The sequence below is a fragment of the Babylonia areolata genome, chromosome 27 (assembly GCF_041734735.1).
Source record: "Babylonia areolata isolate BAREFJ2019XMU chromosome 27, ASM4173473v1, whole genome shotgun sequence".
Lineage (NCBI taxonomy): Eukaryota > Metazoa > Mollusca > Gastropoda > Neogastropoda > Buccinidae > Babylonia > Babylonia areolata.
Window position 1 is genome coordinate 7,447,812 of NC_134902.1, and position 24,562 is coordinate 7,472,373.

Sequence of the window (24,562 nt, forward strand, 5' to 3'; positions counted from 1 at the left end):
CATACAGACAGACACACACGCCGCACCACCTTTCCTCTCCCTCCCCCCTCCCACCACACCAAAAACATGCTCACCTTACTTCGCACGCCTTTTCCCCCTCTACCCCTCCCCACCCCCACCCCCCACTTCCTCATGTGAAAACACTCCCTCCCTTACTTGCACCGTTCATCACATTTTGCCCACTCCCTCTATACACTGAGTGAAGCATGATTATATACAATCATATCATGCTTTCACACACACCCCCAACCCCTCCGCGAAACAAACTCCTTCAACCAGAACACTAATAACTCGCACACACCATATCCCCAACCTGGAAGTATCCTTCTCCCCCCCCCCCCCCCTTCCGAACCCCTCCCCTCCCTCCCCGTCCCCCATACTAACTCCCAATAATAATGAATAAAATATAAAATATAAATAAAAAGATAATAGCAGCCAAAGGTTGACACGCAAGGAGTTGTTTTTTTTGTGGTTTTTTGTTGTTGTTTTGTTGTTTTTTGTTGGGTTTTTTTTGTTGTTGGTTTGTGTGTGTGTGTGTGTGTGTGTGTGTGTGTGTGTGTGTGTGTAAAAAGACTGAAAACTGCTGTCCTTTTCTTCATAATCTGTTTCAAGTTGAGTGTTTCCGCTCGACTGGGTTTGGTTTCAAGCCGAACGATCTTCTCAGAAACCAAGGTAGTGTAAAACGTAAGAACAGTAAGTACTTCGTTGGAGGTGTTCTCTCTTAGTGTTTTCGCACGTGCATCCGTGGATTATTTTTTTGTGTATGTGTTGTTGTTGTTTGTTTTTGTGTGTGGGGAATCGATAACAACCCAAACAAATTTGGAAGGTCGCGGCGGCTTTCCGGAAAGAAACAAGGACAGTGCGGTTTTAATGACTGTGCAGACTGTGCAAAAGTTGGACTGGCGTTGTGAAGAAGAAGAAGAGTATTTATCTGAAGTATCTGGCGGGGTTTGAATGAAACGGACATTATGGACAAACTTTACAAAAATGACTTCGAACTGCAGCCAGTGAAGTTAAGAAGAGAAGCGAAAAAACAACAAAAAGACCCAAACTAAGTAAACAACAAAAAAACAAACAAAAGGTGAAAGAAACGAAACGAAAGAAATAGAGAGAGCAGTATAGCGCAGCAGAAAGAAGAAAAAAAGGAAGGGAGGAAGAAGGAAAGGAAGGAAGGAAGAAAGGAAGGAAGGAAGGAAGGAAGGAAGAGGAGAACCCCGGCAGAAGAGAGCCGAAGGATGGATGATGCCAAGAAGCACTATTACCTTGTCTTGCCTCTCACTGGAACGGTGGAAGGGTAAATTTTGGATTTCAGATGATTTTTTTTCCCCCGACTGTTTTACATGATATACGCACAGACATACACACAAATGACACACACACGTGACACAAATAACACACACATGTATAGCCTACACATAAAAACGAAGACAGACACGCACAGACACAGACAGACGGACAGACAGACAGACACACACACACACACACACACACACACACACACGTGTATAACCTACACAGAGAAACAGACACATAAAAACAGACACGCACAGACACAGACAGACAGACAGACAGACAAACACACACACATACACACTGGCACACGCACACGCACACGCACACACACACCGACACCGACACACACACACACACACACACACACATTTCTGTCTGTTGTGTGATGTGATGTGTTCTTCTCTTTTATTTTATCATATATTCTATGTATCAGAATGACTGTTAAGATTTTTTCTTTCTATTGCTTGTGAAATCAGGAAACGAAATGTTCAGCTGAACTTTAATGTTTTCTTTTACGTACGATGTGTGTGTGTGTGTGTGTGTGTGTGTGTGTGTGTGTGTGTGCACTGTTTTGATTCTTGTGTATGTGTGCCCTTGTGCGCATGCGTTTTTTTGTTTTGTGTGTGTGTGTGTGTGTGTGTGTGTGTGTGTGTGTGTATGTGTGTGAAGTCAAGTCAACATTTTTATTTCAAGATGGTAATTAAATACTCAACAACTGCTTTTTTTATTATTTTTTTTTAATTATTTTTTTTTTTTACATCAAGCCATCTAGATGATAGAAAATAAAACACAACAAATATAGATATAGACAAGAAAGAAAAGGGAAAAAAAAGAGGAGAAACATAGGAAAAAAACAGAACAAAAACATACTAGAATTGCGCGATAATGAAATACACAGTAGCATTCACATACCCCGTCATATAGCACAAGTAAACCGCCAGCCAAAACTTACACAAAACATTTCACAAATAATACTTTAGGTGGTAACTAATAGATATACATTTGTGTTCTTGTTCATCATTTGCACGGTTAAAAAGATGCTTTTTCATATCAAAAAAACAACAACACATTCTTATTCTTTTATATTCTTTAAAATGAGTGGAAGGTTATTCCATAAGTTTCCACCAGAGTATGTGTGTGTGTGTGTGTGTGTGTGTGTGTGTGTGTGTGTGTGTGTGTGTGTGTGTGTGTGTGTGTGTGTGTGTGTGTGTGTGTGTGTGCTCGAGCTGAGCAAAACTAAAGGAAAAAAAAAAAAAAAGAAAAAAAGAGAGATAGAGAAGATAATGATAATAATAATAAAAGAAGGATCAATCATAATCATAGTCATTGTAATAGAAGGGGGGGCGGGAGGTAATTTACTAGTTACCTGGATGGGCGACAAAAAACGTTGTTGTTTTTTCCACACCACTGTTATCTGGGCTGAAAAAATCACGTCAACTTCATTCAGATAGTTTTTGTTTTTTGTTTTTTTTGTTTTTGTTTTTTCGAGAGTAACACTGTCCTGGCAATGTTTATTTCATGTGTGTGTGTGTGTGTGTGTGTGTGTGTGTGTGTTCGTTCGTTCGTTCTTTTGCTTATATTAACGTCTGTCCACATTAATTTTGTGATTTTAGACGAAAATCCATTATCTCCCACACCCCACCCATGCTTTAAATCATCGCTACTTTCCCTGTTCCTCTGTCCTCAATTTGCATTTTTTTTTAAAAGAAGAAGAGGAAAAAGAAGAGAAAAAAAAAGGAATATAAAAGAAATAAAATAAACTAACTAGTCAACCAGTAGAATCACAAGAGCCAGTTGGGCTCCAAATCAAACTCTGAACTATTTCAAATACATGTTGATTATCGTATAAGACATTTCTAATGGAAGCAGATGGAACTGCAGATTTTGTAAAGGACACAGGTAAATATGGTTTTAACTGTTCACATTTATAGATGATATGCACCGGGGGTAATTTCATTGCCGCAAATGCAAGTCACATTTGAAGTATATTTTGTTTTTATGGCATCCAGTCGTAGTCTGTATATTAGACTGGTGAGCCTTCTGCTACTGTGATGTCCTTTTGTTTTAAAAGAAAACACGCGATCATTTTTTCGTGCGCGCGCGCGCGCGCGTGTTTGTGTGTGCTCGAGATGAGCAAAACTAAAGCAAACAAACAAACAAAAACAAAAAAACAACCCCCACCCACCCACCCCCCAAAAAAAACCCAACAACAACAAAAAACCAAAAAACAACCAACCCCAAACAAACAAACAACAACAACAACAACAACAAAAAAGACGAAAAAAAGAGAGACTTAGAGAGAAGAAGATGATATTAAGAAGAATAATGATAAGAAGAATAAGACTAAGAATACAAAAGAAGAAGAATCAATCATGATCTTAATCATTGTCATAGAGGAGAGGAAGGGGGGGGGGGGGGGGGGGGGCGCGGGCGGGGGAGGGGGGGGAAGGGGTTTGTGGGGGGCGGAAGGTCATTTACTAGTTCTCTCAATGGGCGACAATAACCGGTTTTGTTTGTTTGTTTTTTTAAATGTTACACACCACTGTTATCTGGGCTGGAAAAAAAACATCAGCATCATCTTCATTTAGTTGGGTTTTTTCTTGTTTTGTTGTTGTTGTTGTTTTTTCTCGAGAGTAACGTACCGTGACCTTGCAATATTTATCTCATGTGTGTGTGTGTGTGTGTGTGTGTGTGTGTGTGTGCGCGCGCGCTCTCACGTGTGTTTATGTATGTTTGTGCGTGCCAATGTGTGCGTATGTGTTGAGGGTAGCTGTGAGGTACACATGTACGTTGAAATGTATGTATGCAGTGTGTGTGTGTGTGTGTGTGTGTGTGTGTGTGTGTGTGACAGTGTGTGTGTGTGTGTGTGTGTGACAGTGTGTGTGTGTGTGTGTGTGTGTGTGTGTGTGTGTGTGTGTGTTATGACCCCAGAATAGATAAGGAATGAATGCTGTGACAGTTATGCAGACAGGTGATAACCCACGCATGCTTGCTGCAACTGGTTTGTTCGTCCAGTTTATTGTGGTCCATGTTGAAATAAATGCGGCCAGATAAAGCCACTATATCTTCTTTTGAATGGTTTTAAAAAATGTATTTCATTGTTGTTTCGATCTAGTCTGTCGTTCAATGTCTGTCCGTCGATCTACAGTCTAGTATATGTCTCTGCCTCTCTCTTAAAATGATGCTGAAAAAAAAATGTATATATATATATCTTCGCCGTACTTACTGTGAAATTTTGCGCGCCCTTCCAACTGGGGAAAATTTTACCAATGTTTTTAAAGAACTCTTGCACACTGGGGACTTACTGACCCATAGCCGTTTATATAGTGAAACTGACTCACACGGCGCACGGCATTCTGGGGCAAAATGTACCCACGTCCTTCTTATCCCCAACCATGACTGCGATGGCCGCGCGGCCGGCACAGCAAGCAGCCGGCTGCTGTCAACGTTGATGACATGTTAGGTAATCTTGGTGGCTGGCTGGTCCCAATGAGTTAATTTTATATTCACACACACACACACACACACACACACACACACACTATATATATATATATATATATATATATATATATATATTTCTATGAATGGTCCGTGTGGAGTGATGGCCTAGAGGTAACGCGTCCGCATAGGAAGCGAGAGAATCTGAGCGCAGTGGTTCGAATCACGGCTCAGCCGCCGAAATTTTCTCCCCCTCCACTAGACTTTGAGTGGTGGTGGTCTGGGCGCTAGTCATTCGGATGAGATGATAAACCGAGGTCCCATGTGCAGCATGCACTTAGCGCACGTAAAAGAACCCACGGCAACAAAAGGGTTGTTCCTGGCAACATTCTGCAGAAAAACCCACTTCGATAGGAAAAACAGCGACGCGCTCTCCCTGGGGAGAGCAGCCCGAATTTCACACAGATAAATCTGCTGTGATAAAAACAAATACATCTTGTTTTCCGTTTAGTTATCGGGCAGCTTCCACTGATTCTGAGTTTCGTGGGACAGACCAAGGACATGGAGTGTGCGCATACACATGTGTGTTTGGTGCATGTGTGCGTACGTGTATGAATAAGTTTGTACAACATACTTCATGCCGCTGTGTATGTGTGTGAATAGGTTAGCACGACATATACATACGACTGATACGCGCACCTTAGTGCAGCGTGTGTGAGAGAGAGAGAGAGGGAGAGAGAGAGAGAGGGAGGAGAGAAAGAGAGCAGGACTTGGTAGCCTACGATTTGTTGGTTGGGCTTTGTTCCTTTACAAGTGAATGAACGTAGCAATCTGCCTTTTGGTAACCCGTGTCTTTCAATACCCAGACATACACTGCATTACAGAGACTGACTTCCCGAACGCCTAAGCAAATACTTTATTTGTGTGACGTACACACACACACACACACACACAGTGTGTGTGAAATCTCATCGGCTGAAATTACGTCAGCCGAAGCTGCTGCACTTGGCACACTGAACAGTTCATTAAAGAGAAAGTGTACCTTATTTAGATCTGGGATCTATAGGCAGATTACCGCAAGGGTACGCACGCATGCACAGTCACAGAGGTCCCGTGTGCAGCAGGCACTTAGCGCACGTAAAAGAACCCACGGCAACAAAAGGGTTGCTCCTGGCAATATTCTGTAGAAAAAAAAACCATTTCGATAGGAAAAACAAAGAAAACTGCACGCAGGAAAAAATACAAGAAAAAAAAGGGTGGCGCTGTAGTGTAGCGACGTGCTCTTGCTAGGGAGAGCAGCCCGAATTTCACACAAAGAAATCTGTTGTGATAAAAAGAAATACACAAATACAACATATTGCGACGAAAGCTACGCAAGTGAGTAGCCTTCTTTGACTGAGAGATCGGTTTAACTTTGGTAGTCATTACATAACATATCATATGTTTTATCGCCTCCTGCCAGGAAGGCAGACCTTTTCCGCACATCAGCTTTCACCAAACTGTGGGTCAAAATTTCCCCAGTGTGTACGCCGTGCAAGTTTTCTTCTTTTTAACCATGGGGTAATTTTGACCCAGTTCGTACGCTACGCATAAATTTGATATTTTTTACTTGATTAAAACTACTTTTACTTGACAAAAGTGCACTATTTTTGTATGAGTGTGTGGATGAAAATGTTTCTTAAACGAAATCATACAATTTTGTTGATGTAACTAAAATAGTTTTTTTTTTTTTAGATACGAATTTTTAAATTAATACATGGGTACATTTTTACCCAGTGTGTACGGCGAAGGTAGACTTGGGCTTCACTGAATACCAGTTTGAATACTCCTGTGGGTGGGAGGGGGATGGTGGTGGTGGGGGGGGGGGGGAGGGGGGGGGTGGAGGTGCGGAGGGAAGAGGGGTGCATTATTTTCTTTTGTTTGTCTCTTTCTCTGTCTCAGTGTCTGTTTTTCTTTCTTCCCCCTTCCCTCTCTCTCGTGTTAATAATAATAATAATAATAATAATAATAATGGATACTTGAAGAGCACACTATCCAGAAATCTGCTCTAGGTGCTTTACAAAAACGCTTTGTTAACATAAAACATTACTTCTATGTTACATACACACACCAAAATGTGACTACACACACACACACACGCACACGCACACACGCACACACACACACACACGCACACACACACACACACACACTGCATACATACATTTTAACATACATGTGTATCTAACAGCTACCCTAACACATACGCACACATAGGCAGGCACAAACGTACATAAACACACGCACACACAATACACATTCATATACATGCATGTAGTTATGTACACATACATATGTACACACACATAGTCAAGAACAGCTAACGCAAAGGAAGTGGACCTGCCACAATTGAACTTACTGCTGAGGGAAAAGGTGAGTTTTGAGACGAGATTTAAAAGATGCAAGGGAATCAGAACGACAGAGGTTATCAGGGAGCTTGTTCCACGTCATTGGCGATCATTTGGAAATTATCATTTAAAAAAATATCTTAGCAGTAGTAGTAGCAGAAGCGTTGCTGTTATCATATTGTTATTGTAGTTCTCAGATGTTATCATTACCATGAAATGCTTCATGGATGAGTTTTTTTGGGTTTTTTTTACCATTTTCCTGAAAGTGGGATTGCTGTCAATGTTCTGTATATTCATTTTCTGATCACGGTGTGTGTGTGTGTGTGTGTGTGTGTGTGTGTGTGTGTGTGTGTGTGTGTGTGTGTGTGTGTGTGTGTGTACATGATTTTTTTGGTACACGAAATAATAAACCTTTCATTTTTAAACAGCTTGTGTGTGTGTGTGTGTGTGTGTGTGTGTGTGTGTGTGTGTGTGTGTGTGTGTGTGTGTGTGTGTTATGCTGAACTTCTGTTTAAAAAAGAAAGATTTATTATTTCGTGTACCCAAAACACACACACACACACACACACACACACACACACACACACACACACACACACACACACACACATATATATATATATATATATATATATATATATATATATATATATATATATATATATATATATATACATCCACGAAATAATAAACCTTTCTTTTTCAAAAAGGAGTTCAGCATAACACACACAAACACACACACATATATATATACATATACATCCATACATATATATATATATATATATATATATATATATATACATATATATACATATACATACATATATATATATATATATATATATATATATATATATATATATATACATACATACATACATACATACACCCATTTATATATAGATATACATACATACAGATAGATAGATAAATAGACAAATATACATGCATGTACATACACATACATATATATTATCTCATATTATACACACATACATATTCACATCTATCAATACACATACATTCATACATAAACACACACATATACATACACAGATACATAAACACACACACACATATACATACACATACATATGCACATACATTTTTATTTTCATAAACACGTATACATACACATATGAATACACACATCCATCATGATGTATAATACTCCTTTTTTTTTTCATCTTTATCTTTTTTTTTTAACCTTCCATTATTGGCTTGGATTTTCCCCCTTTTTTCACAGCATTATGGTTCGTTATCAATTTTCCCCACTTTCAATTATTTCTTTGTAGCGACACCAACTGTGTGTGTGTGTGTGTGTGTGTGTGTGTGTGTGTGTGTTTCAGCGATGAGTTTTTCTCCATTCTGCTGTACTTGGGACTGCTGTCAATGTTCTGTATATTCCTATCCTGTATACGGGCTTTGAAAAACCGGGATTGATCCCTTGCCACAGGTAAAGACGTGCGCGCGCGTGTGTTTAACAGCGTGTGTGTGTGTGTGTGCGTGCGTGCGTGCGTGTGTGTGTGTGTGTGTGTGTGTGTGTGTGTGTGTGTGTGCACTGACATGCGCATGTGTCTGTGGAAATGCGCACGTGCGTTCAGCTGGAATACGCTTACGTGTTTCTGTATAAAATACACCAGATGAAGAGGCAGGGAGGATAAAGAGAGAATGAATGAATGAATGAATAGTTTATTCATATAGGCCATTGCTCCTCATGAAAGGGTGTCAGAAAAAGATGCATTTGTGAAAAAAACCCAAAACCAAAACAAAACAAACACACAAAAAACAACAAAAAACCCCAAAAGAACCAAAAACAAGAGAGAAAAAAAAAAGGCAGCAATACAAACTGTCATGACCTGGGTGCGGCCCGGCCCCCTCAGAGTGTAAGGAGTTATGGGCCGGCGAAACACTTGACTGAGGGGGGCCGTTCTTCTCTTCGCTGAAGACCTTGTACTGTCCAGCTCTCCCTATAGTTTCTTATCACTATATATATATATATATATATATATATATATATATATATATATATATAGAGAGAGAGAGAGAGAGAGAGAGAGAGAGAGAGAGAGTTAACTGCTAAAGATACAGAAAGAACGACTGAGAGAAAGAGAGAGACAGCGACAGTAACAGCGACTGAGAATGTAAATAATGTGCATACGAAGAACAACCGATATTGGGAGAACTGGAAAACACTTTTCTTTCTTCTTTTTTTTTTTCTCTCTCTCTCTTTTTTTTCAGGAGGAGTGGGGCAGCTTTCCTGCTCATCGAAAATGGAACACGATGTGCAGCTGGACAAAATCAGGACAGGCATCACCTTTCCGGTGTAACGTTCCAAATCCTCCCCCCTTCCGTAGGTCCCCCGGGGGACATTTCAGTTTTGAGGTTCCCTGGGGGACTGTTCGGAATCCTGATACGTCCACCTGGGAGACCTGCACCCCCCCCCCCTTCCCCTCCTCCCCCAATGCTGTTTCGGTCCCTTTCTGATTTTGCCAAAGTACCCGTTCCAGAACGTCCGCACTAAATTTGTTTTTCATTTATTCACTGACGTGCGTGCGTGTGTGCGTGTGTGCGTGTGTGTGTGTGTGTGTGTGTGTGTGTGTGTGTGTGTGTGTGTGTGTGTGTGTGTGTGTGTGTGTGTGTGTGTGTGTGTTTCTTTTTGTTGCTGTTGTTGTTGTTCTTGCTGTTGTTTTTGCCACGCGGTGTGTATGTATCTACTTTTTTTTTTTTCCTTCCTTCCTTTTTCTTTCTTTCTTGCATTCCCTGGACTAGTTTGTAGATGTCCTTCATGAGGGTAGGCTGAAGGACTCCAGTGTACTGGGGTCACTGACGTTTGAATCTCACTGAACAGGGAGCGGAGGGGGGGTGGGGGTGGGGGGTAGGATCAGGTCTCACAAGGCCAAATTCAACCCGGGGGGTGGGGGGTGGGTGTCAATCCAGCGAAGTCTGTAAAAATCCCGAGGCCAGAATCAGTCAAACACAGTACAAGGATCAAAAAGTCAAAGACCAGAAATTACATACAATGTGTATTTTAAGATGGGAAAAATGAATGCGTGGGGGAGGCTTATTCTAGCTAATTCAGTTTGATACACCCCCACTTCACCCCACCAGAAGATGGATAGGCCTCAACTACAACATGGAAGGGGGGTGGGGGGTGGGGGGCTGATCTGGATTACGATAAAATGCCTCTCCCCCATCCCTCTATACTTTCGCTGAAAGTTAATGTCAAAAGTGGAGGGGGGCCCGGGGGGTGGGGGGTGGGGGGTCAATTCCATGTGGACTTTTTTTTTCGCAATAATTATCTGGAAAAAAACAAACACCAAAAACTCTAAATAAGTGGAGTGATGGCCTACTCATCAAAGACTTTAGGCATTTGCGTCTCTTTGTGTGTTCAGTTTTTTTCTTTTCCTCTTTTTGAATTTATTATTATTATTATTATTTTACTGTTGTTTCTTCTTCTTCTTTGTTTTTTTTTTCTTCTTTTCTTTCTTCTCTGTGTTGTTTTATTGGTTTCCATTGTCGTAACATTGAACTGAAACCCCATGAACAGGGAAACTCTACAATTCGACACCACGGAGAACATGGAACATGCTCCACCCACCCCCACCCTAATGAAAAAAAAAAGGGGGGAAAGGAGATAGAACAATAGGCTCTGAATGGCTGCTTGTTTGCTTGCTTTGAACAAACCACTTTTCTTGTCGTTAATTTATATCGTCTATTTCGTACCAGGTGGTTTAGCCAAATACGCTTTCACAGGTTCATTTTTTTAAATTTATTATTTTTCATTGGATTAAAGGTTTGGGTGGAAAAGGAAGCCTTTAAAAAAAAACGAAAGAAAAAAGAAAAAAAAACCGTCTACGTAATTCTGTCTGTCTGAATGGTGAATATCATACCACTTGCGTCACACTTGCAAACACACACACATACAGACGCACGCACGCAACAAAAACTATCTGTGTGTGTGTGTGTGTGTGTGTGTGTGTGTGTGTGTGTGCGTGACTGCATAGTGAAGAGTTGAAAGAATGGGTCTCACAGCCTGACCACCCCCCCCTCCCCCCAACCCCAACACACACACATACACACTCACATGCGCGTGCACCTTCGCGCTAATGCTCGCGCGATCGATCTCTCATACAGGGTTGAATTGAAGAGAGAGAGAAAAAAACAAAAAAACACACACACACACACTCTCCCTCTTTCTCTCTCCTTCTCTCTCAAACACATAACATGCGGCGAGTTTGCACACACACACACACGCACGCACGCACGCACGTTTTCAGCAGATTTCAAAATTTTACTGAGAATCTCAACTCTGACATGAGACGGAGGGAGGGAAGAGACAGAGACAGATCAGAGACAGAGACAGAAACTGCGACAGAGAGAGTAATCATCCACATACCTACCCTCACAGTCGGGAGCCTGTTTGCAGACTACAGCGTATAATCATTTCCCAACGTACCACTTGAATTTCAATGGTAAGGAGAAGTAATTGTTGAAGAATATACAAAAAGAACCACCGCAAGAAGCCAGCGATGAAAAAAGAAATGAAAGGAAAAGATAAGATATCATAAAGCTACGCACATAATAATTATATAGAAAAGCAAAGAAAGCGTGAATTGCGGTAGGGTGAATGGCGAGGTCCCGCAGAGATGCACTGTGTATCCCCTTCTATATCTCTTTATCTTTGTGTGGATGTGAGTCATAAATAGGAGTCATTATTTCAAGCAACTTAAGCCTTCGTCTTTTTTTGTCAAATGTGAAAGAGTGCAGGTTCGCGCGAGCGAACTTTCTCTGTGTGTGTGTGTGTGTGTGTGTGTGTGTGTGTGTGAGAGAGAGAGAGAGAGAGAGAGAGAGAGAGAGAGAGAGAGAGAGAGAGCATGCATTGTGAGTGAGAATGCGCAGTATACGATTATACTTTCCTTGATTGCCACCCATCTCTCTTCAGAGATCAACACACACATTGTGACACACACACACACGCTGTGACACACGCACACACACACTGTGACACACACACACTGTGACACACCCACACACACGCTGTGACACACCCACACACACGCTGTGACACACACACTGTGACACACCCACACACACGTTGTGACACGCACACGCTGTGACACAAACATGCTGTGACACACACACACACACTGTGACACACACACACACACACACGCTGTGACACACACACACACACTGTGACACACACACACACACACACACGCTGTGACACACACACACACTGTGACACACCCACACACACGCTGTGACACAAACACGCTGTGACACACACACACACACACACGCTGTGACACACACATACTGTGACACACACACACACACACTGTGACACACACACATACACACGCTGTGACACACACACACACTGTGATACACACACACACACATTGACAATCATCTTCCCTCCGCCTTTTCATGACGTGTGGGCGTTCCCAAAACACACACTGGCTCCAGTGGGTCTAAAACGATTACAACTCGAACAACAACAAAAACTGCAACAAGAACGCCACCAAACCCCAAGCCGTCATGCTCTGTCTGACGTCATTTGTGTCACATCAGCGGAGAAACAAAAACTTGTGGTCTCTGTGTGTGTGTCTCTCTCACTCTGTGTATGTATGTGCTTTCTCCTTTCGACTGTTTTCGTATTTTCTCTCTCTTTTTCTTCTGTCTCTGCCTCTACCTCTACCCATCTCTCACTCCGTGTCTCTTTCTGTCCCCTCCACTCCACTCCCGTCATCTCCTTTCAATGTTCACCTTTCAACTCCGACGCTTGCCTCGTGACCAACATATATAGCCAATGGTCGCGACTCTTACTTTTTCATTTCCGGTGTGCGGCCATGCCTTTTGGGCATACAAACACGGGAAACCTTTTTAGATCTAAACCAATATTTGTTAGTGAATCGAGTCCGCATCTGGTCGTCACGGTGAAATGCACACCCGAACATGTCAGTTTGCCAAGTGCCACCTTCCTGGTACTGTACGTATTACTTTTGTCACAAGAGATTTCTCTGTTGAAATTCGGACTGCTCTCCTCGGGGTTCTAGGAAGTGCGTCGCCACTGTAATTGTAAAGCATCGCTCGTTTTTTTCTGTCAGTGATTTTGTTAAACTATCAGTGTAGAATTTTCTACAGAATTTTGCCAGGGACAACCCCTTTTGTAACTGTGGGTTCTTATACGTGGAATAAGAGCATTTTTTTTTTTAATCAATGAGATAGTTCCATTTCCCCGATGACAAAAGATACAAACAGGCACACGAACACAGGGAAGGGTCTCCACAAAGACCTTACTTGCAAAGTAAACCACATTTCACATCCATCACCACATACCGACAAAAACCAGACCACGTCAATGAAATCATGAGTTCATCCGTTTTTATTGGGTTAGACCTGAGAGAGTCCAGATACACAGGTCTTCCGCTACGGCGGGTCATCAGAGGGCACAGGTCACGAACTCTGACATTCACAGTCAAGGCGATACGTGGAGAAAGGAGCTACTTTACTTTTTAAAATTTCAATTACACATAATCAATAAATATCAGCGTGGTGAATACAAGTGGCTATTTTGCCAAACATCTGCGTAACAGTAAGTGGAAACTTCATGAAGACTCTGCATGAAGGATAATATCAAGTCTGGGTTAAAACATGTAAACGAAAATGTTGCAATGCATCACACAGTGACACACCCCTCATTGTGCCCCTTCGTCACCCCCCCTCCTCCCCCAAATAAAAAACAACAAAAATTACACTCTTCCCTCCAGTCTCCAACCTTTTTCATTTTCAATGTCTCATATTCTGATGTTCTCTGGTTCTCTCACGTTTTAACTGTGGAGTAGTTCATCTGTACATTGTGATTATTTAAAATTATTTGTTTATTTTTACAGTCAGCAAATTATTGTTTTTCATGCTTATAAAGAACTGACATGAATTCTTACATTAGAGGTTGCTTTTACCCCACTGTCCTGGCAGCTAGACACATGACGGAAAAAAGGTGGAGTTGGGAGTGGGTGGGGGGCTGGCTTGAATTCACAAATCTCAACAAAGAACATCATATGATTCTTCATGATTAGGCATATATTTGAACTTAATGCCTATCTTTAAGATAGTCTGGGCAGAACATTTCAGGCTGCAGGAATTAAAAGCCCCATATAAGTTTAAAAAACACATATTGATTTTTATGCTCTGGAAGAATGGATTCTGGTACTACACCCATCTGAAAGTATCCTCCCAAAAAACAAACAAACAAAACAAAACAAAAACTAACCAACACACCAACAGCAACAAATGACAAAAACTGCATAATTTACACCTTCATTTTGAATACATTGCAAAACACAACAACAAAAGCAAATTTTGAAAATATATATAATTTACAAAACCACGCAAAATATAATGGTAAAAAATAAACTAAAAAGCATTTTGTATTGTATCACATGCGCATAATGTACACACATAAAACCATGCACTCCCCCCACCCACCCCACCACCTCCAAACTGACACATTGCATATAAGGTGAAGTACTGCGCAAGCCAAATTTCCAGGCGAACAGATGGACAGTGTACCCGACACCTTAGCGTGGTGAACACAAGAGGGAAAGGAACATGTAAAGAGGTAGCTGGTCTGACACTGGTGCAGGTCCGATTTGCCTGTTCCCTGTTTCGCCTAATCTCTGATCATGCTGCCATCATCAGTGGCCTCTTGAGAGTTTGACTCTTTCTCCTGTTTCGCCTTCCTGCCAGTCCCCTTCCACCAAGTCAGCTCTCTCTCTCTCTCTCTCTCTCGGATTGTGAAAGATGTGCTATTTATAGAATATTTAAGACTCTTTTCGAAAAAGAAAAATATGTTTATGACATGGATACGTATTGCTTTCGAGTTGCCATTACTCAGTTAAGATTGAATGTACTACCCCTTAATAATAATGTTCATTGATATAGCAAACCCGCCCATGATAGGAATTGTCCTTTTTGCTGTAATGAAGTTGAGAATGAACATCACTTTCTGTTTCACTGCATGTTTTATAACAATCTCAGAGCTAAGTTTCTTAAAGAATCTTAAAGACTACAGTATCAATTCATTCACTACTGAAAGCAACATATGTATATCATAGATACAATGTATCCAAGTACGTTTTTCATGCAATCAACAGAAGGCAGAAGACTACTTTTTAGATAAAATAATGTCATTATGTTTCATATGATTTCCAGATAAAACTTTTGAGTCCACTCACACGTGAAGGGATATGATTTTTCTGTTTTCATGAAGCAAATGTATGTATGTTTGTAATTATCTATATCACCCCCACCCCCAACACATGCCCTATCCTCCAGCCATATGTATTGTGGCCAAAGGCCGATGTACATTAAACCTTCTGAGTTCTGAGTTTTCTGTCTCTCTTTAACATACACTAATGTCTGTGCACAGACACCACTGTCTGAGCTACTGAGTGAAATGTTATAAGTGCTTTCATGGGACAGACTTCTTAGTGGATACAATACAATTCAGTTCAGAGTAAAGTTTTGTCATTGTGCACAGCAAGAGATGGGCACATTCTGTTGTGTGAAAATTGCTGATACAAAGACTGGACCCAAATTACAAGAGACCAGGCCAGCAGTAAAATAAAGGAGCTTTTTTTCTCTCTTTTAAACTTAAAAAAAACAACCAAAAACACACACACAGAGCAACTGAGCACTTAGGTGAACTGGAAATAGGCGAACTGGGACCACCAATTTAGTTATAGATGAATCACGAATAGTCGAAACAGGAAGAGGTGAATCTGAATGACACCTGCACCACACTAATATATATTTTCAACCCCAACACCACAATCAACTACATACAATCACTACTTCTTGTCCCTAAACCACGAACTACATACAATCATATAATTCTAAAAGTCCTGTAGCCTTTTACGGCCATTGGAGCAATGAATTCATAGTCACAGTGTCCAGGCATAGGAAGGTAGGGCCCAGTCCTCTCCTTCCACTGCTTAACCCTCCTTAACCAAAAGTCGGGTACCCATTCACGTGGGCAGAGTGAGGAAAACTGGAGCAAAGTGCCTTTCCTAAGGCCACAACACCATGCCGAAATGGGCCTCAAACCCTGATCACTGGTGAACACTGGATCATAAGTCCAACATCTAACCAGTTCTGCCTGCTACCCTTGTACAATCATTCATCGCAGTCAGGAAGTATGCCAACAGTAATGAACTACCTTAAACCCTGTCACAGATGCACTGACAGTCCAGTTCTACAATAATGAACTACAGTCAGCCCTGTCACAAAGTGTGCATGTCAAGCCCACTGACACTTTTCTTACAGGGTGCATTATGTATGGCATAAATCTGTCGGAACTGTAGAAAAGAATTTGAAAACTGCCTCCCTGACGCTTGTGAAGCTGAGATGGTGGGGTTCTGGGGGTGGGGGTGAGAATGAGAGGAGGGAGAGAGCGATATATACAGAGAGAGAAAGAGAGATGAACAGTGGGGGGTATATAAAAATTTAAGTTAAAACCATGTAATACATTTTCAATGATAAAATTTGAACCACTGCTGATGAGAGAATGTCCAGTCTGAGGAAAAGGGAAAGACAACTCTCCCCCTTCTCCCTGACCCACCCACCCACCTGCCATCCCACTCCCAACATGACAGAATTGTGAAAGGAGTGAATGAAGAGAAGGGAAGCAACCACTCTGTCTGTCAGCCAAGCCAGTCTGCCAATTGGGGCAGTTCCAGTTTTCATCAGGTGTTCTAGCTGCAATGGAACTGCACCATAATGCCCATCCTGTGACAGGTTTACACCACACTGCAGAAAAATAAATCACAATATAGAAACAAAGCCGCTTCAAATTCAATATATAAAGTAGTATGGACAGTTTGCTACCAAGGCTGTAATATTACTGGTCACAATCCGGCAAAGATTTACCACAAACACAAGGAAACGAACAAAAAAGGAGAGAACACTTACAACACAAACAACAACAACAAAGCAACATAAACACACAACGAAATGCATCACCATTAAACAAAAAAGCAGCAAAATACATGACAAAAAACAACAGACACCAGAATGAAGGAGATCAATTCACACATCCAGATACACAATTCACACATCCAGATACACACAAATACCTGACCATTAGAGGAAAAAAAAAAGCTGCAAAGCCCATCAAACAAACAAAAAACCCTGAGTGCAAGATGACGATCATACAGACCCTTCTACACTTTGCTCTTACAGAAAAAAGAAGTGAACTCTTTGAGCACACAGTCACATCCCCAGATCTCTGCTGGGACGGTGCCTGCACCAAAGAACACGATCGAAAAACCCGAAAATTCTGCAAGAACTGTGAGATTTGAGCGTGAAAACCAACATTCTACATTTCACTGTCAAGTGACATTGAACAATAAGATACTGAAATTTTTATATTTCACTGTCAAGTGATATAAGCTACCAAAGATACTATATTTTGATGTTACCTGATATAAAACCACAGAAATTTTTATTCTGTCAAATAATACACGCTACTGAAAAAACGTATAGTGACATTGACAGAGACCACGAAACTAGATCAAGTTTTCGATGCTTGTCACAGAATAAAAACACTCCTGTATCAAAAGCGAACAGACAATTATTCTACATTAGGTCTGTCTACAGTCTACATCTCTTATTTCTACAAGCTACACAGAGACTGACAAAGGCCAAAACTGAAATTCCTATTAACTACAAAAAATTTTACACAGAAAAATAAAATCACTAAAATTCCTAAAACGTACATAATATAAGACATGTCAAAGAAACTACAAAGTCCTGTCTTATTCTAGGAAAAATAAGCCCTTTCTAACAGAAGGGCAACAATGAAAAATCTGTAGAAAACCAAATGCGGCATCACTGACAAATCTCTAGAAAAGTCTCTACAATTCCACACCACAAGAAACGACACAGAGTGTGGGCAAGAGACAAACTGACATAACAGCATTTTGCACTGCAGACAAGAGCAATCTAACACAACATTTTCACTGTAACCAAGAAACAGTCTGATGAAACACTGCACTACAGACAAGGAACAAACTGATGAAACACTGCACTATAGACAAGGAAAAACTGACAGAACATTCAGCACTATAGCCAGGGAACAAACTGACACACAATGAGCACAGTTCCCTCATTCATCTCTTCAAAAACAAGCTGTCCATGCATTCAGCCTACAAGTCCTACGCTGTCACATTTATGTATGCAAAATACAGAACTGGTCATCAGCCAGAAGCAAGCATGTGCAGACATTTCTGTGTGTATCATCAGATACTGCTCTCATTCTTAATCATCGAGGTAAAAGCTCACACTCAAGTTAATCAATATGCCACAATTTCTGACACCTAAAGAACTTGATAATATGCAACAAGATAAGATTAGATAAGAATAACTTTATTATCTCCAACTGGAGAAATTGACATCTAAAGAACAACCTTTGCCTGTTATAGTTTTCAAACAACATCAGCAGCCAACAAAATACTCCGCGCTTCAAAACAAATAAACACAGCTAAAAAATTTTGCTGAGCACCGGGGAACAAGAATCCTGAACATGAGGACTGGAACAAGAAAACTAACTTGAGGACGAGCTGGTGTAAAGCAACAGAAGCTGTTAAGCAAGTGACTGAGAAACCTTAGCCAGTGTACACGCACATCAAACCACTCACCACCAACACAGCGAAACAACACAGGTGAAGCTAGCACCAAGTTGTTCAGTTTGCTGTCATGAACACAGAGGTTGGAACACAGTGATATTTCGTTCATGACCCTTCGTTTCACAAAGAACTAAAAATGCACAACTTAAAAAAATGCCTGAATGAACACCTCGGTTCAAATGGATCAGATCTGCTTGCTAACTTAAAAAAAAACAAAAAAACTTCCAATTTCATGTATTTTTAATATATATATATATATTTTTATTAATGAGAACACCCCTGCATCAAAGAACTGGGTGTTACACCAGTAAAACACTAGTAAAACGCACACCATTTCAGAAATATCTTTTCACCAACACATGAATTCAGTGCATGTATCTGCTGGACGGAAGGATGTGGAGCACTTGGGATGATCTCTTTCTTGGGTAATCTCTTTCTCTATGGAGTAATCTATCTCTTTCTAGAGTGATCTCACTTTTGGGGTAATCACTATCTGGGATAATTTCTCTGTGGTAATCTCCATCTCTTTGTGAGATCCTCACTGGGATCATTTCTGTCACTTTCTGAGACAACTGTTTATGGAAAATCTGGAACAATCTTTCTGGGGATCACCTCTTTCTGAGATAATTTCTGCCCTCTCTCTGAGCACCATTCCTAATGAGGTGATGGGGAAGAGAATAGAAACCAAGAACATTACTGATTCATTTTCCAATAATTACAATTTACAAATTCATTTTCTATATGTTATAATTTACTAATTCATTATCCATTTGCTATGATTTGATCTATGCTGCACATCATCAGTTATGTGCATAAGTGTGCATGTGTAGTGAAACGACATCTCATCCTTATCATCATATCTGAAAAACACTACATCAAGTCAATGTTCATAATATCAACCTGCATCATCAAATTCCTACATCTGTTGGGGAATACACATGACAAAAAAAGATAAATGCAATCATGTTGTACATGTATATTCTCTCCCCCCCCCCCCCCTTTAAACAATATAATTATTTCTCTCATCGTCCAGTCAGCACAGAATTTATCTGGCAACAAAAGGGCACTAAACCCATCCAGAACCCAACCACAACCACTGGTTGCTTCCCTTCCTCCAACCTTGGTCTTTTGCTCCCTTGTCCGAGTTGCCATGGGTGATACGAGTTGGTGAGATACGAGTTGGTGAGCGTTGATTGTATGTTTAGAAGCAAGGTGATACACTGACAGACAGAACAGAGGATGAGACAAAATAGAGAAACAGAGAATGGAGAAGGGCAGATAGAGAAAATAATGCTATTAAAAAAATCAATCATTGCACCACATGTTCCAAGAGGGGGGAAGCCCTATAAAAAATAAAATAAAATAAAAAAAATAAATAAAAAAAGGATGGGGGTGGGGAAAGCCACAAAACAACTCCACCAGAATTTCTTCCCTTGGCCACCAAAGGAAGCCTAGTTGTGCCCCCTGATGTCTGCCGATGCTGAAAGACTGGAGCATCGTCACCAGGATTGCTGTGAAGGGCGTGACTGGTCACAACAGGGCCATGGTGCCGTGCTGTGTTCATCCCATGTTCCTTTTGTTTTGTTTTCCACAATGCTGCATACTGGTTGTACTCCCACACACATTAGCTTAACTGTGAACTGTATGTGTTGGTTGGTCACTGACGTCTTTTCACTGAAGTGATTTTTCAATGAGAAAAAATGTGTGTGTACTCTGTGTGTGTGTGTGTGTGTGTGTGTACGTGCATGAAATAACTTTGCATGTGTGCAAGAGGGTGTTCTTGTGTGTGTGTGAGAGAGAGAGTGAGCACGTGCATGTATGCCTGTGAGGTGTGCTTGCCTGCATGCACACACATCTGCAGTGGTACATCATGCCCCTGTTGTGCCCAGTTACACATTTCAAACTGGATGCTTCACTAACATGGTAATGTAAAACAGCACACACTGCCATCATGCTAACGGACATAATTATCAACGATTCAACAATCATGTAGTAAAAAAACAACAACAAATAACATGATTGAATGACTAGATCAATACAGAGAAAACAAACAAATTAAGCACTCTCTCAGAACAAGTCAGACTACCAACTCATCTATCATCAAACCCAACTGTCACCAAAACGGTGCGTCTCTATCAATTCTACCAACTGTCACAGCAACATTACTTCAGGTACACCCTCCTCTGCGGTCAGTTTTAGTTCCAAGGAGGCGACAAAGTGCACAGACTGATCCATAAACACTACACCACAATTGCTTTGAAAAAAAAAGAGAAAAAAAAAAGAGAGCAGAAACCTGACCTTGGCATACACCCAGAGGACTGATGAGGCCTTGTTCACTACACTGAACAGAACATGATGAAAGGCTGGCCGTGGGCATAGCAGTTGCATGGAGGCCTATGAAACTATGCCCAGTAAGGTGATACAGTCCATACATACCACTCTCCCTGCTCTACTGCTATACATGAACACCCAGTCAGCAGGTCGGTAACCATGTCTGCATACAGCAGCAGCAGGGGAAATCAAGCATATATATTTATGTTTCTGAACTCCTCCCTCTCACACCACATTCAAACAGTGTGGCTTCTGTTCTCTCTGACACAGCACTTCAAGCTGACAGTAAAATTCTGAACATCAAGTTGCAATGCCATGCTCTGACAGCAACACTTACTAGACAGACATACAAACACAGTGTCTCAATACAAACGTGCATAGCATTAGCATCAGCTCCAACTATCAACGTTGTAGCTCGCTTGGCTCTTGCTCAAAAGAACACTGTAATTCCATGTAGGAATTTCAATAACAAGTGCTTAATGAATCTTTCAAACCGATGTCGGCCTCATTCTCCACAGGGCAGGAAGACAGATTTCCGTATGCATTGTATGACCAGTCATTTCCCACCAGTTACTTGGATATTTCATCTTGATTTAACCTATTTTCTTTTTTCAGTCTTTACATTTTATGTCTCATGCTGATGCACATTTTGAAAGAAAGACAGGGAGCGATCACAAAGATAGAGCTGCTAAGATGTATGCAGGTAAACTATATGTGGCAGGATACACAAATATTTGCCAGAACCTCATCTAAAATGAACATTAAAAAATCTGTCCTTGTGGAGACACATAAAATAATATCTCAAATGTTCAATTGTTAAAAATCTTTCCAGTCAGCTTGCTCCAAATCACAATTTCATCAATATATACAGCCACCTGATGATTATTCAGTCCAGTTCCTAATGCCAGCATACATGTGCCTGTGTTGTGTCTGTGCATCTGACAATGCATTCCATCTGACTCACTTCACAGGTTGGGTACCTGCAGATTTTGCAAACAAATTCTTTTCCCCCTTCACCATTAGTCACCTTAAAACTGAACCCCTTTACGTACCCTAGGTTTGATTTGCTAGAGTTTTTACATGATGTGGATGGTTTCATAGAAAATGTAGCCACGCTAATGTACTGGAGATGACAAAAAACATGTATAAACACTACCATTTCCGTATGATTCTTCTGTGTTTCAAAATGTGATACATATACATTAGTTCATGAGCCACATACCCCATGCAGTAGGAATATTACATATTTCCATCTGATTCCTTTTGAACTCTGGCAGTAATACATTTCCATTTGATTCCTTTTGAACTCTGGCAGTAATACATTTCTATTTGATTCCTTTTGAACTCTGGCAGTAATACATTTCTATCTGATTCCTTTTGAACTCTGGCAGTAATACATTTCCATCTGATTCCTCTTGAACTCTGGCAGTAATACATTTCTATCTGATTCCTCTTGAACTCTGGCAGTAATACATTTCTATCTGATTCCTTTTGAACTCTGGCAGTAATACATTTCCATCTGATTCCTCTTGAACTCTGGCAGTAATACATTTCTATCTGATTCCTTTTTATATATGAAAACAAAGATACTGTCATTGACCTTGTCTTTCTCAATCTTGCTGCGTACATTAGTTGATTCTTTTCCACATCAATCTTGGACAGCAACTGAAAGCAAAATGTTAACAGAATGATCTTTGACACATGATCACTGAAAGGAGTACACTGTGACATCTCCATCACACCACAATTTGAGACAACTGCTAGTTTGTCCATTTCATTAGCAACTGAGCATTGTGTTCATTTTTTTTTTTCAATTATATTTTATAACAATTCTGACAAAAACTAAGAGCATTTGTTAAAAAAAATATGCAGATACCCAACCACAGTATTATGATGTGAAAACTAGGTAGAGAGAAAACAATTTTTAAAACAGAAACAAACTATCTGAGAATTACGTGATGGTACAGATGTTGCTGTATGGAAGCCAGATCATCCAAAGAAAAAGAAAATTTGATGCAACAATTCACATGCTGTCCAAGTACTGTGTCAGAGAAAACCACACACAGTGTCAACCAGTTGTGCAAACTGAACAGGTATCTCCAATGAGCATCCCCATACTGAATGGGCATACCCACTGAATAGGTATCCCAATGGGAATCCCCATACAGAATTTGTATCCCAATGGGTATCCCCATATTGAATAGGTATCCCCATGGGAATCCCCATACTGGAAATTCAAGCACCTCAGGGGCGCGAGCCCTTCACATTTATCTATCACAGCCATTGTGCTTGCATACTCACATTTTCATCAACATTTACAGGAGAATCATATGATCTGGACATGCAACCCATTCACATAACACTCCCAGATCTACATTGGCAAGAAAATTCTCTCACGTTCACTCCCTGTCTCGAATGCACACTCTTATAACTATTAGTATTTCTCAGAGATTCTCTGAAAATCTCTCTCTTGCACCCACAATCTAACATCTCTCTCTCTCTCACATACACACTCTACTATTTATCTGTCAGTCATCACTCTCTCACATCAACTACAGTTCATCAATCTTCTCTCTCTGTCAAGTTTCAGTCTCTAAGGAGGTGTCACTGCCTTGAGACAAATCCATATGAGCTACACCACATCTGCTAAGCAGATGCCTGATAGCAGCATAACCTAGTGTGCTAGCCAGGCGTCGAGTGTGTATACTTAAACATTGTGATTCCATCAAGAGTGGATTTCTTCCACAGAATTTTGCCAGAGGACAACACTTACAGTTGCCATGGGTTCTTTTTCAGTGTGTCAAGTGCATGCTGCACGCATGACATAAGTTTATCATCTCACCTGAATGACTGACCCTTTATTGGCAGATAAGCCATCTTCACCATTCTGCCATCTTTCTCCACTATATGGATCTGACCGCACGCTCTGACACCTCCTTCAAACTGAACCTCTCAATCTCCTCTCTCTCTCACACACACATGCACCACAACGTCTCTGTTCCGTTTATCTTCCCCCCTCCCCGTCAAGGTGCAGGCACGTTGTAGTGGCGATCATCCTCAGCCAGCAGACAGACACAGGGCCAGGTGGGCGGGGCCTCGTCGGGGAAGCTGCAGTCAAAGTCGGGGTGTCCGTGACGGTGAAGGCGAGCCACACGCACTCTGACCCCCAGGGTGTGACTTAGAAGACACAGCTCCACCTGGGAAGGGACATAACACAGTCATGTGGTCACAACTAAATCCACCGTGCTTATAAAGGTCTTTAAAGTAGAGGGGACACAATACACACAGTCACAGCAAATCCACCGTGCTGATGAATGTCAGCTTTGTGTTCAGGAGCGAAAGTACTCTCATGGGATATTAACGCGGATTAGCCACTAGGCCATCTATCCACCATCCTGATCACAAAGTTCA

The 24,562-nt window shown here is 41.0% G+C and overlaps 1 protein-coding gene and 1 long non-coding RNA gene across 2 annotated transcripts in view; one reads left to right on the forward strand and one right to left on the reverse strand.

The window, feature by feature from the left end:
- The first annotated feature begins 739 nt into the window (after positions 1-739).
- LOC143301640 (uncharacterized) lies at positions 740-9,596 on the forward strand. The gene is made up of 3 exons (XR_013057817.1): positions 740-1,294; positions 8,474-8,580; positions 9,366-9,596. It is a non-coding gene; the product is annotated as an uncharacterized LOC143301640 (long non-coding RNA).
- A 3,904-nt stretch (positions 9,597-13,500) lies between these two features.
- The window catches only part of LOC143301624 (uncharacterized), a 53,925-nt gene continuing 42,863 nt past the window's right edge, over positions 13,501-24,562 (reverse strand). The window contains exon 8 of the mRNA XM_076616040.1: positions 13,501-24,348. Within this exon, the coding sequence (XP_076472155.1) occupies positions 24,175-24,348 (174 nt within the window). The 3' untranslated portion in view covers positions 13,501-24,174. The remainder of the gene's footprint in view (positions 24,349-24,562) is intronic.